The 14879-nt window shown below is 61.9% G+C and overlaps 3 protein-coding genes across 3 annotated transcripts; 1 reads left to right on the forward strand and 2 right to left on the reverse strand.

Moving 5' to 3' along the window:
* Positions 1–1308: 1308 nt before the first annotated feature.
* On the reverse strand, positions 1309–7311 carry CHLRE_12g499300v5 (uncharacterized protein). The gene is made up of 16 exons (XM_043068054.1): positions 7142–7311; positions 6846–6924; positions 6507–6581; positions 6234–6334; positions 6027–6042; positions 5824–5875; positions 5401–5564; positions 4720–5034; positions 4472–4540; positions 4293–4381; positions 4024–4183; positions 3725–3922; positions 3436–3578; positions 3169–3313; positions 2969–3027; positions 1309–2834 (listed from the first exon to the last, which is right to left on the reverse strand). Exons 1-16 carry the CDS (start codon positions 7207–7209, stop codon positions 2579–2581), a joined length of 1989 nt encoding a protein of 662 aa, XP_042918311.1. The 5' UTR covers positions 7210–7311; the 3' UTR covers positions 1309–2578.
* Positions 7312–7431: 120 nt separating this feature from the next.
* CHLRE_12g499250v5 (uncharacterized protein) lies at positions 7432–13236 on the forward strand. Its single transcript, XM_043068053.1, has 15 exons — positions 7432–7603; positions 7709–7817; positions 8076–8119; positions 8344–8495; positions 8675–8729; positions 8902–9062; positions 9249–9638; positions 9767–9835; positions 9937–10025; positions 10135–10294; positions 10397–10594; positions 10741–10883; positions 10985–11129; positions 11272–11330; positions 11465–13236. The coding sequence occupies exons 4-15, from the start codon at positions 8472–8474 to the stop codon at positions 11802–11804; spliced, it is 1833 nt and encodes a 610-aa protein (XP_042918312.1). The 5' UTR covers positions 7432–7603; positions 7709–7817; positions 8076–8119; positions 8344–8471; the 3' UTR covers positions 11805–13236.
* Positions 13237–13241: 5 nt separating this feature from the next.
* CHLRE_12g499200v5 (uncharacterized protein) lies at positions 13242–14831 on the reverse strand. The gene is made up of 2 exons (XM_043068050.1): positions 14541–14831; positions 13242–14330 (listed from the first exon to the last, which is right to left on the reverse strand). The coding sequence occupies exons 1-2, from the start codon at positions 14576–14578 to the stop codon at positions 13940–13942; spliced, it is 429 nt and encodes a 142-aa protein (XP_042918313.1). The 5' UTR covers positions 14579–14831; the 3' UTR covers positions 13242–13939.
* Between the last annotated feature and the right edge of the window lie 48 nt (positions 14832–14879).

Raw genomic sequence — 14879 nt, forward strand, 5'->3', positions numbered from 1 at the left:
GGGGGCGCAGTAGGGAGCTCGCACCGTGCGACAGCGTCAGGCCTAGCCCACTTGACCCAGCTGCCGCTCTTGTCCGTCCTCCGCCAGCGCCCACTCCACATATCAGCACTTCCCTCACCTGCGCCCCACATCAAACCTACTGCCTTATCAACCTGCCTTGCCACTGTCCCATCGCACACCTACTGCCATCCCAAGGCACGGCGCCGCATCAGCCTCTGTCGGTCAGGGCTGGGCCGTAGGGACCGTGTAATACTTTAATTCGGTTGCTTGACATGTACAACGTGGCTGCCGCTGCCCTCTCGCCCCAGGGTTCCAGTGGGGTACCCGGGCGGGGGGTTTAGTTTCGACTGGGAAAGGCCCCATGTTCTAAAACGAAAGAGCTTGACGAGAGGACTCCAAATCCACTTTCAGGGTTTCAATCAGGGTAGTAATTGCAAAGTTATGGGCCCTCAAAGTTCAGGGTCGGGGCTGGGGGTCCCCAAGGTTTCGTCACGCGGATGTGGGTGGGACTGCCAGATTTCGTCTCTGCGCCCTAAACGCCCCTCTAAACGCTCCGCCCATTAGCACAAGCACTAGCACACATTAGCATGCACATACTAAAGCATTTGCAGAACGTTTGGCCTCTGGAAAGCGGCCGCATGTCCGTCCACATCGGCATCGTAGCATCGTAGAGCCCCACTCGAGCGTCTCTCACTGGTGTCATGGAGACTATGCGAACAGATGCTAACGTGTAACGGCCAAGGCTTCGTGTGGGTCATGGCGACAAGGCTGCCGCCGGCCATCGAGCGTGACATGAATCCCGGGATTCTTCACATGATCCCGGTAGAAAGTCGACCAATCTCTTCCGGCACACAATCCCAAACATCATATGTATAGCTCAATTGTAAGCTTAAGCGCACGCCCCGGTAGTCTGACAGAAGGGTCGGTGGTCGGCCATGGACACATGGACATTTGTGGCATGGCTGCCAGTCAAGTTGTGCCTCCAGCTGAACCGGAGGTATATGATTGTAGAGCTCGCCGAGAGCAGTCCATTGACACCGACCTGGCTAAGTACCAAAGGGTCTTGAGGGGGTTTTGAGGGGTTGCACGGTGGTGGGGGTCTGTCGGTCGGTCCGGAGGGGGGGTCGGGAGGTTTTGGGACACGGGGTCTGGAGGTTTAGTTCGTAACCCCCCCCCCCTGGGGTACCGTACCTATGCCGCACGCAAGCCGGCAACACTTGCCCATAGCTTTGCTACCGGTGCTGGCAGACCTCCTCTGTGGCAAACTGCATTACTTCTTTGGGGGCTTGGTGGTATGCCCTGCAACCCCCCTTCTGACCATTACAACACGCTAAGTACCGGTAACGCCCTAAGCGGCAAAGCCCAAGGAAGGCGGTTCCCCTTGGGGCCGGATACGATCCCTAGGGATGTTGCACCCGTGTGTTGCGCCTGCTCATCGGACATTGCCTGGGTCCCAGATTGTTCATTCCATCAAGATCATCCAGTATGTACGTTCGACTTGAAGTCTGATCCTACGATCTCAGCGCACGCAGGCGCACGGAGCAGACAAGCAGATGCTGCGATCATCCTCTCAAGGGGACAAGTGTTCCCCGGTCACGGGAAAAGGGGCTGAGCCCCTCCACAGTCTGAGGCCGAACAACCTCATCGCCCGGACATAGCCAGCGCCCCCTGCCAGCCGCGTCCCGCTGCCAAGCATAAACACAGCAGACAACGAACCAAACAGCAATAAGGCCTACCACCCACCGTGCCGCGCCATGCTCGCCAGCAAAGACCGCAAACCAGACACCGGCAGGTCTCTACCTGCACGCCGGCGCCGCTTCTCAGGTGGCGCCGCGCTCTCCTCCTCCATGTGGCCTTGCCAGCCCCCTCCGCTACGCACATGCATGCCGCCACTGTTGGGCCCAGGGCCGCTGCAGCCTTCAGGTCCTGCACCGGCGCCGCCGTTGCCACCAGGTCCTGCGCCGCAGCCGCTGTGGCCAGGCCCTGCGCCTCCGCCGGGCCCTGCGCCCGCCGCCGCAGCTGCCAGGCCCTGCGCCGCCGCTGCAGCCGCCAAGGCCAGTGACGGACTCGTGAAGTCGCTTTATGCTCCAGCTGATTTGACCCGCCACCTATATGCGGTCAATCGGCCTTACTAAATACATGTGACAAACAGAGCAGACCCACCAGGGGCGCACACCGACATTTCACACACACGGACACAACGCCAACCAATTGGTGACGCCCTGGTAGGTTGGCCCATAATGCAGACAGTCAGTCGTGCCTTACGCATAGGCCTACTATGGTCGCACAGTCACGATGCACATTGAGGCCACACGCGCAGCGCCATCCACTACTCCTCCTAATACCGTACATGAAGTGCCACTGTTGCAGCTATCCTATGCAGCTTGCAACCCACTAAGGTGACACAAACATGCAACGCAGCCACCAGGTCATAAAGAGCTGAACAGCAGTTCGAAGGGCAACAATACACACAAGCACGCAGCGTGCACGCTACCGGTATCTTCACGCAGAGTGTGGTGCGGTAGCAGCAGCATTGCCAGTTGAACTGTAAGCAAATCCATGTGCATAGGGGCTCCAGCTACGCTGGCGCTGCTGCCTTCTCCGCTTCCCGCCAGTGGTCGTAGTTTGCGACGTAGCACGCGAGCAGCGGCCGCGCGCCTGGGAATGCTGATGCCAGTGCGTGCACCAGCGGCAGGGCGATGAAGTCGTAGAAGCCCACTTGGCTTTTGGAAACGCCCTGCTTTGCGCGGTCGAATAGTGGGCTGATGGGCAAGCCCCGCGCAAGCTCCTTGTCACCCTGACGGAAGAACTCCTCCTCCAGAGCGCGCACCCAGCTGCAGGGCGCAAAAGGGGCAACACACATGCACGTCAATCGCAGGGACAGCTTGGGCAATCAGTGACGCAGTGCTGTAAAACCCAGCGGAGTTACGGCACGCACCACAGGCATGCTACCAGTCCCCACTCTCACCGCTTGTGCACCTCCAGCTCCTCTCCAAGATGCCCGAGGTCCGCCGCTTTCAGTGCGACCTGTGTGCATTGGGTATGCCACGTCGGCGATCGCAATCATTATCCAGAACAGCAATGACACATCACCAGGATGCACTGTGGGATACACCGGTGTGAGCCTCTGCTCCCCGTCACCAGCTGCATGAACCGGCGGCCCCGCACCTGCAGCGTGAGTGTCCGCTCCGCGTCGTCCAGGGGCGTGGGGTCGAAGGTGCCCAGCAGCGAGAACGACACGGCTGCCTCCGCCCCGTCGATGTCGTCTTCCGCCCCACGAGCCGCGCCCCCACTGGCCTGATCTGTACCAGACCTACGTTCGGTGTTCGGCATGTGGTGGCGAGTCGGCAATGGACATGCACGGCACTCGCAAGACTGAAGCCATCATGAGGCCAAGGTTGTTCCGTCACTCCACCAGGTTGTTCCGTCACTCACTGGTTGGTCGTTCGGGCGGGCTCCGCTGCAAGCGCCCAGGGCCCGGCTTCCTTGTTGTAGGCTGGCAGGTGGTGTGCGGTGTTGAAGTGCGACAGTAGCGTGAAGTGCTGCTTCATGTCTGTCGCCATCACCAGGTCTAGCACCTGCGTATTGGCCAGCAGAGATTGCTAAGCCAGACGCTGCAGCTGCGTAGTATGCGGCTGCATGCCATTACAAGCGCAAGTTGCCACATCATGCCGCTATGCGGCCACAGCCTCCTGTGTGGCATGCCCACATGCGGCGGCCGCACCTGCTTCCTGAAGGCGTTCTTCTCGTGCTGCGTGAGCTGCGCCAGGACGTTCATGTCGGACTGCATCAGCATGCTGAAGAAGGACGCGCCGTGGTGGTTCTCCAGCGGCGAGCGGTCGTTGTAGCGCACTGCCAGCGGGTCAGACGTGGCGATGAGGAAGTCCGCGGTCAGGCCGGGATGGCCGTGGTCGTGCACCATCTGCACAGGTGGAGCGGCCGTTACGTGTTGCGACTATTAGTCAGCCGGCAAAAACTAAAACAACAGCGACCACGCCCTGCCATCGCGCGCGCGGCACCCACCGCCGCAAAGTACGCAGCCAGTAGCCCCACTCGGTCCAGGTAGTGTGTGGTCAGCCCGGCGCCGCGCATCAACACGTGGAACGTCTGCAGCACGTCCGCGGCGTGTGTGGAGTTGTGGTAGGGGTTGTCCGCGTACCCCGCCTCAATGCTGCGGAGCAGCCTGCGCAAGCGGCAGGGCGGCGGGGAGGACCGTGTCAGCTTGTGTGCGCGTGCAGGCGGTCTCGAGAAGGCAACCCCAGGGAACGCTAGGCTGAAGCCGTCGCACTCGCCTTGCCAACTTGGTGGGCTTGATGCGGAACTGGCTGATGAGTCCTTCGCGGTGCAGCAGGTAGAACCCCAGGCACGACAGCGCGTGACCCTGTGCGGCGGCGCACGGGAGGAAAAACCTCAGGGGCAGCCCTCACAGATTCCTCCATCACCAGTCCAGCCCGCCTGCCCCGCCCCTCACCTTGGTCACCTCCGCCAGGTGCCACGTGTCGTACTTCCACTCATCGGCCAGCGCCAGAGCCCGCTCCACCTGGGGGCCGAGGCGGCAGGGGGACGGGGCAACCGCAAATCACATTGATTGCAGCCAGTTGGTGGGCAGCATCGAGCCGGCTTCCACGCTCAGGTGCGCAGGAACTCTCATGTTTGCACGCACGCACGCGTGCACCAGCGGTCAGACAGTTGCCCAGACGCCTGCGCGCACATGCTCACATTATCAAGGATAGGCGCGGGCACGTCGCTACGCGTTCGCGCCGCGCCGTCTGAGTCACTGCCGCTGCAGCTCTGGCCGCTGGGCCCCGCGTCCGCGTCCGTGTCGCTCGTTCGCCCCGACCTTGACAGCAGCAGCGCAAGCGCAGAGCGCAAAGCCTCTGCCGTCACGGGTGGCTCGTCAACGCCAGGGAGTGCGGCGCTGCCGCCCTCATCGTCCATCGCCAACGAGGTGGTCCTGGTCCGGGAGCCGGCCGCGTCCGCTGAGCTGCTGTTTGCGCCGCCGATCTGGTGCATCAGCGCGTCCATCACCTCCGCCTGCACACACGACGGCATGGGTTGGTGCGGGGGCAGCCCGTGTGATGAGATGAGCCCACGTCAGATCCAAACCAAACCTGGTCTTGGGGTCGTGTAGGGTCAGGCCGCACATTCCTGGTCCGATCGGGTTTTGGACTGCACCAAGCTGCCTTCCGCAAAAGCAGGGCCGCGACTTCACATCCCCATCTTCCGCGCCGTGCAGCCACCCCATATCTGTAAATCTTAACTCACAATGCCCCCATCCTCGCTCGTGTGCACGCTCATGCGTTTACCACGGACCTACTGCCCTGCTGACCCCCTGAACCCCAGGCCCGCTGGCCCAGGTCTCCGCAACCCTCTGTTCCCCACTCCCGTGCGCGCACTCACGTCCAGGTCTGTGGCTGCCCGGATGTGGCCGCCGGTGTTGAGCGGCTCGTACAGGTCCAGGTGCCGCAGCAGCACACTGCGCGCCAGCGCCACCTCGCGCAGGTCGGGCTCCCGGCCGTCCAGCATGTCGGACAGGATGGACAGCAGCACGTCCGCCGGCGTGTCTGCAGGGGCGTGTGAGCGGTAATGGCAGTGGTCGCATACGGTATTGTGTCCGAGCCCAGGAAATGGGCCCCGACCGGCAGGGGCGAGAAGATTGAATAAGGGATTTGGGTTTGCGGCACCTGCGGCACGTAGTTAATGGTGCTAGGAGCGCGTGGCTGCTGCTTTGACTACATCAAGATGCAGAGCCGTGGTGGGCGCGTCCCCCTGCCATCAACAAGTGGTGCTGGAAGCCGGATGCGGCCAGGGTTGCGGCCGCACCTGTGCGCAGCGAAGCCCAGTCCAGCAGGTGGCTTTCCATTGCCGCGAGCTCCTGTGGAGACAGAACCGTGGGGACACCGAAAGGTCAGCCCCAGGCTGCTGCTGCCACAGCACACAGATGCCGTGCCGTGTCTCGGCTTCCGTTACCAAGGGCAGCCAACCTGACGACAGCCGTACTTAGCCACTTGCACCAGCCCGCGCACCTCTAACAGATGTCCGCTACGCTTGTATCGCCGCCACAGCACCACAGCACCACAGCAGCAGCAGGGTGAGGCAAGCGGGGTTCCAGTTCAGAAGTGACACCTGGCCAACCGCTGCAGGGGCTGGTTTGTCTGCTGCCAAACGTATAACCCACTTTGCGCATGTCCCCATTCCGTGCCCGCTAACCCGCCAGCGACCTCCCAGCCTACCCGAACAAGCTGCCATCGCCCTCGCTGTCATCGTGGTCTCCCCCATGGAAGTCCTCATTCAGGTGCGCGGCGTCGCTGAGTGCGCCCGGCAGCTGCGGCGACTGCACAGCAAGATTGAGGGAGTATGCAGCAGCAACAGGGAACTGGTTTAAGACGGCTCTGCTTCCGTGCTGACTGACGCGCACGCAGTAGCGGACACGCTGCCGCTGGGGCCGCGCCACGACTTACACATCGCTTGGCAACCGACCGGGCCCGCACAGTTCCGCCTGTCACCTTGGGCATGTGGCTCCAGAAGTTACGGCCGCCGTTGGCCAGGTCCTTCATCATGCCCGTGTTGGCTGTGGCGCCCTACAAGTGGGCACCACACGGCGCACACGACGAGGTGCGTTACTGCCGGTGCCCGGCACGCCCAGATTGCCCGCTTGCCAACACGGCATGCGGTCCTGGTCGACGGTTCCTTGCAGGACCGGGCCGCACAATCATCACAACAGGTGGCTGCAAAGTCACAGCAACAGCCTGCGCCTGACCCGAGGTTCAGGAACATAAGTGCATCAGCCATGCGCAAGTCTCGGATTCGCCTCGGCCACAGCACCGGGGTGGGGTACCACCCACCTTGGTCAGCCCCCGGCCCACCGCACCACCAGCCGCGCCATTAGTCTGCTGCGCGATGTTGCGCCCCGCCACTCGGGCTCTGCGTTTGGGAGCGAGCGGGGAGCACCAGGGGAAGCCCGCAAGCGCGCGGATGCACTACGACAAAAACGCGGGGTGCGGAGGTGTGCGGCGCAGTTTGGCCGTACTTCGCATCGTCACATTGCCGCTCGGCCTCCAGCCAGGGTCGCCGGAAGCTGCTAACTGACGGTAGCCCACATGTGCCATTCTTACGACTCGGCCAATGACAGCCAACGTACCCGCCCTTGAGCTCAACCAGCAGCCGCACAATACGCGCCATCAGCCTTGCTGAACGGGCCGCTGACATTTTGCAGCTTGCCAGGACACAGACTCTATTGTCGGACAACTAGTTGCAGATTATGTGTTATTCTCGCATTCTCTTGTGCCGAAGTTGTAGCAAATCAAGCTCAAAATCTGTTGCGCGTTTGGGCGAAGGGTGAGGCTGCTTGAATCGGCCTGAAATGCCGTCACCATCACCTTTCGGTGTCCGGAACTGACGCTGCGCGGCCGTTGAGCATTAAATCCAATCTCATATCACGCGCACAGTTAACGATGAACTGCCTTTACTAGTACAAAAATGAAGGCTGGACTTGGCAATGCGGACGGAACTAGTTGTCCGTTGTGCCCCCTAAAAGTTCCTTCGCTTGACGCACCAGCAATTGAGGTCTTCAACCACTACTGCAGCCCCAGGCACTCAAGAGGTGGGTTAAGGAGGGCTCCGTAGGGCCCGCCGCGTGGTGCATTCCCGACACGGAGCGCGCCCTGAGTTGCAAGGCTCACAACACCACCGCTTGCCGCTGCACCAGGTGGCAGTGGAAACGTCGCTTCGCCGGCAAGGCCTCGCCGAGGCAGCGTCGACCTGCCGAGTGGCGCTCAAGGCGTGTCGGACGACCCACTCACCCCCGCCTCCCCATGGTGTGAACATGATGGCCTAAACCCTACTGCCGTGGCATTGTTTCGTGCCAGGAAATAGACACGCGCGGCACACGCCACGAGTGCTGGTGACAGAGACTGAACGCGACGTCAGGTGCCATAGAAGCCAGTGCCTCTTGTTGTTGCCGCCGCCATTCCTGCTCACTGCCCGCGCTGCGCAGTACTATGCACGTATGCAGTAACTGCGGTGCTTGGTGTAGCCAACCGCTGCTGTGTACGCATAACCCCTTGCGCTTGCAGGTGGGCCCACATCCCCCCGCACTCAGATGGCGACCTGTCCACGAGTGAGCGTGCGTGCGTGGCAGGCCCGGGGCAGGCGGCGGCTCAACAGTAGGCATAGGAATGAATCTAGCACACATACTATAGTCGATGCATGCCAAGGGATTAAGGAACAGGAAGACACGCCTCACCGTTGGTGCCGGCAGACCGCGAACATTGCCCTGCGCTGCCGCGCTCGCGGTCGTTGTGCGTGCCAACCCCCAGCTTTGCATGCGGCTCGGCACTGCAGGGTCTGCGCCTCTGGGTGGCATTGCTGGCGATGTGCTGAGCCCGCGGCAGAGCAACTGCTACGGGCCGGCCACTCCGGGAGGGGCAGGAGGCAGTGGCGCAGGACCTGGCGCGCGGAGTCGGCTAGCGATGGGCGGCGGCCGCCACATGCAGGTGGGGGCTAGTGACACGGACTGGTGGCGCCGCGGCGGCATGCGTCCAGCGATTGGGGCGGGCCGTTGAGGTGCTGAACCGAATGTGTGGTTCTGGGGTCCTGCGCTGTGTCTGTACTTGGGGGGTCAGAAGGGGATGTGGCAGGAAATGCCGGTTACGAGCTCGCATGTGCGCTGCAGGATCAAGTCATGCATGACCTACTGGAGGCGCGGCGGCTCTCCCGCAGCAAAGCAGGTGCGGGTTGTGGACACAGGGCACGGTAAAGCTTTCGCAGCGCGAAGCCCCGCAACTCGCAGCCCCATGCAAACTACCCTTGGGGCTGTGACACGCGGACCCCTGCCCCTCAATGCCTTCTCTTGCACCCGCCGCTTGACTGCTCCCCCATGCAACGCTTGCTACCTTGCAGGCACGCCAGCCGACCTGCTGCTATCCATGCTGAGCAACATGCTTCTGGGCCTGACGCCCGACCTGCGCGATGTGGAGCTGGCGCGCACCATGCTCCTCAGACATGCCGACCCCTACCAGCCGCTCAACCTGGACACGCAGATGCGGGAGGCCAACCTGGACGTGAGCGGGGCAGCGGGGCGAGCGGCCAGCGGGGCAGCGGCGTGGCGCTGGTCTCTGGCGCTGAACTCAGCTTATTAGGGGAAAGCCAAATGCTGCAGGAAGCCTTGCCACGGCCCGCGTGCTTGTTTGTTTACTGGATTGCTAGTATGTTCACGCTTGCCTGCTGGTGGTGTGGTGACCTCGCAGGCGGATGTGGTGGGGTTGCTGATGCAGCAGCTGGGCGCGAGCGGCAGCACTGGCAGCGCGGCAGAGGAGCAGGCGGCCGCCGTACAGGCGGCGGCGGCGGCGGTAGCGGGGTCACCCGGAGCCCAGGGCGACCAGTCTCCCGGCAGCAGTGAGGAGGTCTGGGCGCGGACGTCGTTGGAGACGGAGGCTGGCAAGCTGCGGGACGCCCTGACGCTGCTGCTGAGCCTGGGCCGGCAGCCGCGGGGGTCCTCTCCGTTGCCGTCTGGGTGTGCGGCGCTGTGGGAGGATGAAATCGGCGCAAACGCGTCCACAGCAGACAGCGCCAGCGACACGGACGGTGGTGTAGCCCCGCGGCCGTGTCAGGTTGTGCCGCCGCCCGTGCTTGACGATGTAGGTGACGGCTGCCGGGGGGTCACCATTGTATCAAATGTATCAAACTTGCGACAGCCTTAAACCCCTGTTTGCTTCTGCACCCGAGCGTGTCCTGTGCCCCGTCCCCCTGCCGCCTCGGCCCCCAGGTGGAGCGGGCTCTGGCGCTGGCCGATGAGTGGAAGTACGACACGTGGCACCTGGCGGAGGTGACCAAGGTGAGGGGCGGGGCAGGCGGGCTGGACTGGTGATGACGGGCGTGGAGAGGAATCTTTGTGAGCTGCCCCTGAGGTTTTTCCTCCCGTGCGCCGCCGCACAGGGTCACGCGCTGTCGTGCCTGGGGTTCTACCTGCTGCACCGTGAAGGGCTCATCAGCCAGTTCCGCATCAAGCCCACCAAGTTGGCAAGGCGAGTGTGACGGCTTCAGCCTAGCTTTCCCTGGTGTTGCCTTGTTGAGACCGCCTGCACGCGCACACAAGCTGACGTGGTCCTTCCCGCCGCCCTGCCGCTTGCGCAGGCTGCTCCGCAGCATTGAGGCGGGGTACGCGGACAACCCCTACCACAACTCCACACACGCCGCGGACGTGCTGCAGACGTTCCACGTGTTGATGCGCGGCGCCGGGCTGACCACACACTACCTGGACCGAGTGGGGCTACTGGCTGCGTACTTTGCGGCGGTGGGTGCCGCGCACGTGATGGCAGGGCGCGGTCGCTGTTGTTTTAGGTTTTTGCCGGCTGACTTACAGTCGCAACACGCAACGGCCGCTCCACCCGTGCAGATGGTGCACGACCATGGCCACCCCGGCCTGACCGCGGACTTCCTCATCGCCACGTCTGACCCGCTGGCAGTGCGCTACAACGACCGCTCGCCGCTGGAGAACCACCACGGCGCGTCCTTCTTCAGCATGCTGATGCAGTCCGACATGAACGTCCTGGCGCAGCTCACGCAGCACGAGAAGAACGCCTTCAGGAAGCAGGTGCGGCGGCCGCACGTGGGCATGCCACACAGGAGCCAGTGGCCACATAGCGGCATGATGTGGCAACTTGCGCTTGTAATAACATGCAGCCGCATACTACGCAGCTGCAGCGCCTGGCTTAGCAATCTCTGCTGGCCAATACGCAGGTGCTAGACCTGGTGATGGCGACAGACATGAAGCAGCACTTCACGCTGCTGTCGCACTTCAACACCGCACACCACCTGCCAGCCTACAACAAGGAAGCCGGGCCCTGGGCGCTTGTAGCGGAGCCCGCCCCAACAACCAACCAGTGAGTGACGGAACAGCCTTCGCCTCATGATGGCTTCAGTCTTGCGAGTGCCGTGCATGTCCATTGCCAACTCGCCACCACATGCCGAACACCGAACGTAGGTCTGGTACAGAGCAGGCCAGTGGGGGCGCGGCTCGTGGGGCAGAAGGCGACATCGACGGGGCGGAGGCGGCCGTGTCATTCACGCTGCTGGGCACCTTCGACCCCACGCCCCTGGACGACACGGAGCGGACACTCACCCTGCAGGTGCGGGGCCCGCCGGTTCATGCAGCTGGTGATGGGGAGCAGAGGCTGACACCGCTGCATCCCACAGTGCGTCCTGGTGATGTGCCATTGCTGTTCTGGATAATGATTGCGATCGCCGACGTGGCATACCCAATGCACACAGGTCGCACTGAAAGCGGCGGACCTCGGGCATCTTGGAGAGGAGCTGGAGGTGCACAAGCGGTGAGAGTGGGGACTGGCAGCATGCCTGTGGTGCGTGCCGTATTACCGCTGGGTTTTACAGCACTGCGTCACTGATTGCCCAAGCTGTCCCTGCGATTGACGTGCATGTGTGTTGCCCCTTTTGCGCCCTGCAGCTGGGTGCGCGCTCTGGAGGAGGAGTTCTTCCGTCAGGGTGACCAGGAGCTTGCGCGGGGCTTGCCCATCAGCCCACTATTCGACCGCGCAAAGCAGGGCGTTTCCAAAAGCCAAGTGGGCTTCTACGACTTCATCGCCCTGCCGCTGGTGCACGCACTGGCATCAGCATTCCCAGGCGCGCGGCCGCTGCTCGCGTGCTACGTCGCAAACTACGACCACTGGCGGGAGGCGGAGAAGGCAGCGGCAGCGGCAGCTGCTGCGGTAGCTGCTTCGGCAGCTGCAGGTCAGGTGACGACGGGCGATGGGACAACGACGGCGTCAGGGACCGGGCATCAGTAGCTGGCAGCAGAGAGGTGATGATGGCGTGCAAGTATTGTTGGAATTGGTTACCGTAGTGTCTATGGCACACTCTGCAATGCTACTGCAGAGTATCGTTGGTGGCACGGCACGGGGGGCACTGCAAACGCGCGTGGTTCGAGTGCGCGGGTGCCAGTGAATAGCATATTTATGGCGCGCGATTTTCTCGGAGCTATCGTACCGGGTATCACGAAGTCGGTCATGCACGCTGCCGACGCTGGGCAACTTGCACACGACTAGCTGTGTGGACTAAATGCACTTGAGAGTGGGGATCCCAGTTTCAAAGCATAGGACAGCCGCTTGACATAGGGCAGACACTACCAGAGGGGCCTTGGCCCCGCTTGGACACTCCGTACGGTATATAACTGTGCCCTGTCGTGTAGGTCGTGTGTTTCGTGCTTAGTAATGCATTCACTGCGACGCCAACAATGTTTGAACTGCAACCTACGATAAATGATCCTGTGCGGCGTTTTCGCCGCGCAGTCAGCTTGCGGTTAGGTGAACCCCATTGCCCAACCTAGATTCGTGACGTGCAGTGAAGCTGTGCAGGGTGCAGTCGAGTGCAGGGACTGGTCCTGCTGCGATGAATGTTGTTAGGCGGGTTGCAAGGGGGCCGGATTAAGGACGGATATGGTCCGCATGGCTGTGAAGCCAGGGTGTTACATAGAATGCGAGGAAATCCTTTTACGGCTGAGTTATAGATGACGCTTCACGACTCGGTGCAGGCATGACGGCCGATCGGTGGAGGAGTATGGGTTCGGGAGGAACCAAATAAATGACATGTCTACTGTACAGGCCGTGGGTACAGGCTGGATGCAGCAGGGCCATCCCGAACCCGTGGGGTGCAATTCTTGATGTCAGATGAATAGCCGGCACGGTGGCACGTATGGCCCTGATCCTGGAAGGGTGTACACGGGGCGCGTTTGCCTAGAAATGCGTATCCAATACGGGGAGTAGTTTGAACGTGTATGGGGGATTGGGGGGGGTTCGAGTTCGGGGATTCTGAAGTTACTGAGTTGACAGAGGCGGGGTGGGACTGGGTGGCGTGCTGTATGGCCGAACTCTGACGTATAAGGCACCCCAAACCCCCTCAGGAACGTGTATGGGGGGGTTGGTTCGAGCGGGACCGTGCAGGACAGCAGGTGTCGTGGCATTGTGGCAGTCGGCACCTGCACGAGTGTGAGAAGGTAGTTGTATGGAGGCCTGCTCGGAAGCTACCAGACTGTAGTGACGCACACGGGCAGTTGGCGCTAGTCGGCAGGGGCGCCAGTGGGAGTGGGCAGTCGAGTGTGGTAATTGGTAAGCCGCAGCAGAGCACGGGATCGGCAGCGGCGGCTGAAGCCAAGGGCGAGAGGCTGGCAGTGTGTCGTCGTGCGCGCGCTGGGTCACAAGCTGCATGTAAACTCAGAGAGACGCATGGGGCTGACCCGGTTTCCATACGCTGGTTTTGCACGGCTGAAACTGGGATCTACTGACTGCCTACTCTCGTGTCGCCTGCAAGCCCACTCCGCCTTCCGCTCTGGTCTACGTACGCATTAGTTCCGCAACACTCGTCAATCTACCTCCAGAAGCCGAAACTGGAGCGGAACTCACATGAAACATGAAACTCAGCCAAAATGGAGGTGTCAATTAGAGTAAAACTTTGGACATTTCTCATCCCAGACGTTGACATACAAGGTGGTCTCCCGTGACGAGGCAAGTGGCCAAGTCTACACCGCGTGTACTGTCTGAGGCCGAAGGTTTCGAAACAACGCCTCATCTCCCAGACGTTGCTGGATTCGGTTTGAACAGGCACCGCCCACCAAGTTGCGTCCAATCACGTCAAGCTAAAGCATCCCGCCAGATAAATCAACATGCCATACTTGCATAGACGTCACTAATCGCACCATGGCAGGCCTTAACCTGTGCGCCGGGGCGGCGCTCTTCTCCTCCTCGACATGGCCCTGTCCGCCCCCTCCGCTCCGCACATGCGTGCCACCACAGTAGCTGGTGGTGGGCTTGGGGCGGCGACCACCGCCACCACCAGCTGGCCCGGCACCAATCCCTGTACCCCCAAAAGCCCATTACCCCGCCCTTGTTGCCTCCCACAGCTTCCAGCCGCCCAAATGACACCACCATCACTCGGCGTGCGACGAAGACGCTCTCGACTTGCCCAGGCTGGATTTGCTGTTCCGTTCCCCCCGCTCCGCTTCCGTGTTAGCTTTCTCCAGCGCCCGCCGCACCTCCGTAGTAGCGTAGACAGCAGTCAGCCACCCCTCGTTGTACATGTCCAGCAGCTCCCGGTCGCGGGTGAGAGGGTTGAATGGGTCCGACGTCACCTCCACCCGCGCGGCGTCCGCTTCCGCGGCTTTCGCAAACGCCGTACTTGCCTCTGCGCCAGGGGCGCGGACCGGCACCTGTGTCGCCAGCCAGCTTGCGAAGCCCTTCAGAGTTTGCTTGCCCACGTCATCAGTCTTGAGCAGGAGCGTGAAGTCGGAGCATGATGTCGACACGTGCCTGACCTTGCCCCTGATGCGCGTCAACACAAAGAACTTGTCATCGTTCGCACACGGAATGACATGTCAGCATGGGCTTTGCCCCAAGCACGGACCCCTGAGTAATACTTGAAAGGCAGATTTGGGATCTAACCCAGCAAGCAGACATCAGAAGACTACTTTGAAGTCGCCGTGGGGCTTCGCCAAAGGGGTAAGTCGGCATGATGGGCCTGAGGGTGCCCACCTGAATCCGTTGGCCTTTGCGTGAGAGACAAGCCTCATGGCCACGTCGACGCCATCGCACAGCGTGAAGGTCATGCAGTACCGGTAGAGGGCGGATGGGAAGAGGTCCGCCACTGGACTGGCCCAAATCGCCGCAGGAAACCCGCCCGCCGGGTGCTACTACCGCTGACAAGTTCCACAGCTCGCTGCCCTCAGCCTTTCAGCGGAGCTCGAAATACACCCCATCTAGCCCCCGGGCCACCCGAGAGGGCCCCGGCAGCGGCGTCCAAGGCCGGAAGCGGTGCCAGCATACGTGGTTTTGCATCAACTTCAATAACGGACCTGGAGGACAGGCGGCGAT

Source organism: Chlamydomonas reinhardtii, chromosome 12, assembly GCF_000002595.2.
Source record: "Chlamydomonas reinhardtii strain CC-503 cw92 mt+ chromosome 12, whole genome shotgun sequence".
NCBI classification, from domain to species: Eukaryota; Viridiplantae; Chlorophyta; class Chlorophyceae; order Chlamydomonadales; family Chlamydomonadaceae; genus Chlamydomonas; species Chlamydomonas reinhardtii.

Coding starts and splice junctions, on each gene's coding strand:
- CHLRE_12g499200v5 (XM_043068050.1), bottom strand. CDS start 14,578: ATGAGGCTTGTCTCTCACGCAAAGGCCAACGGATTCAG. Junction 14,331..14,540: donor GCAAAGGCCAACGGATTCAG/GTGGGCACCCTC, acceptor GACGCGCATCAG/GGGCAAGGTCAGGCACGTGT.
- CHLRE_12g499250v5 (XM_043068053.1), top strand. CDS start 8,472: ATGGGCGGCGGCCGCCACATGCAG. Junction 9,063..9,248: donor TGCGGGAGGCCAACCTGGAC/GTGAGCGGGGCA, acceptor GTGACCTCGCAG/GCGGATGTGGTGGGGTTGCT. Junction 10,595..10,740: donor AGAACGCCTTCAGGAAGCAG/GTGCGGCGGCCG, acceptor GCCAATACGCAG/GTGCTAGACCTGGTGATGGC.
- CHLRE_12g499300v5 (XM_043068054.1), bottom strand. CDS start 7,209: ATGTCAGCGGCCCGTTCAGCAAGGCTGATGGCGCGTATTGTGCGGCTG. Junction 6,582..6,845: donor TGGGCCGGGGGCTGACCAAG/GTGGGTGGTACC, acceptor GCCCACTTGTAG/GGCGCCACAGCCAACACGGG. Junction 5,035..5,400: donor GGGCAGCCACAGACCTGGAC/GTGAGTGCGCGC, acceptor TCGTGTGTGCAG/GCGGAGGTGATGGACGCGCT.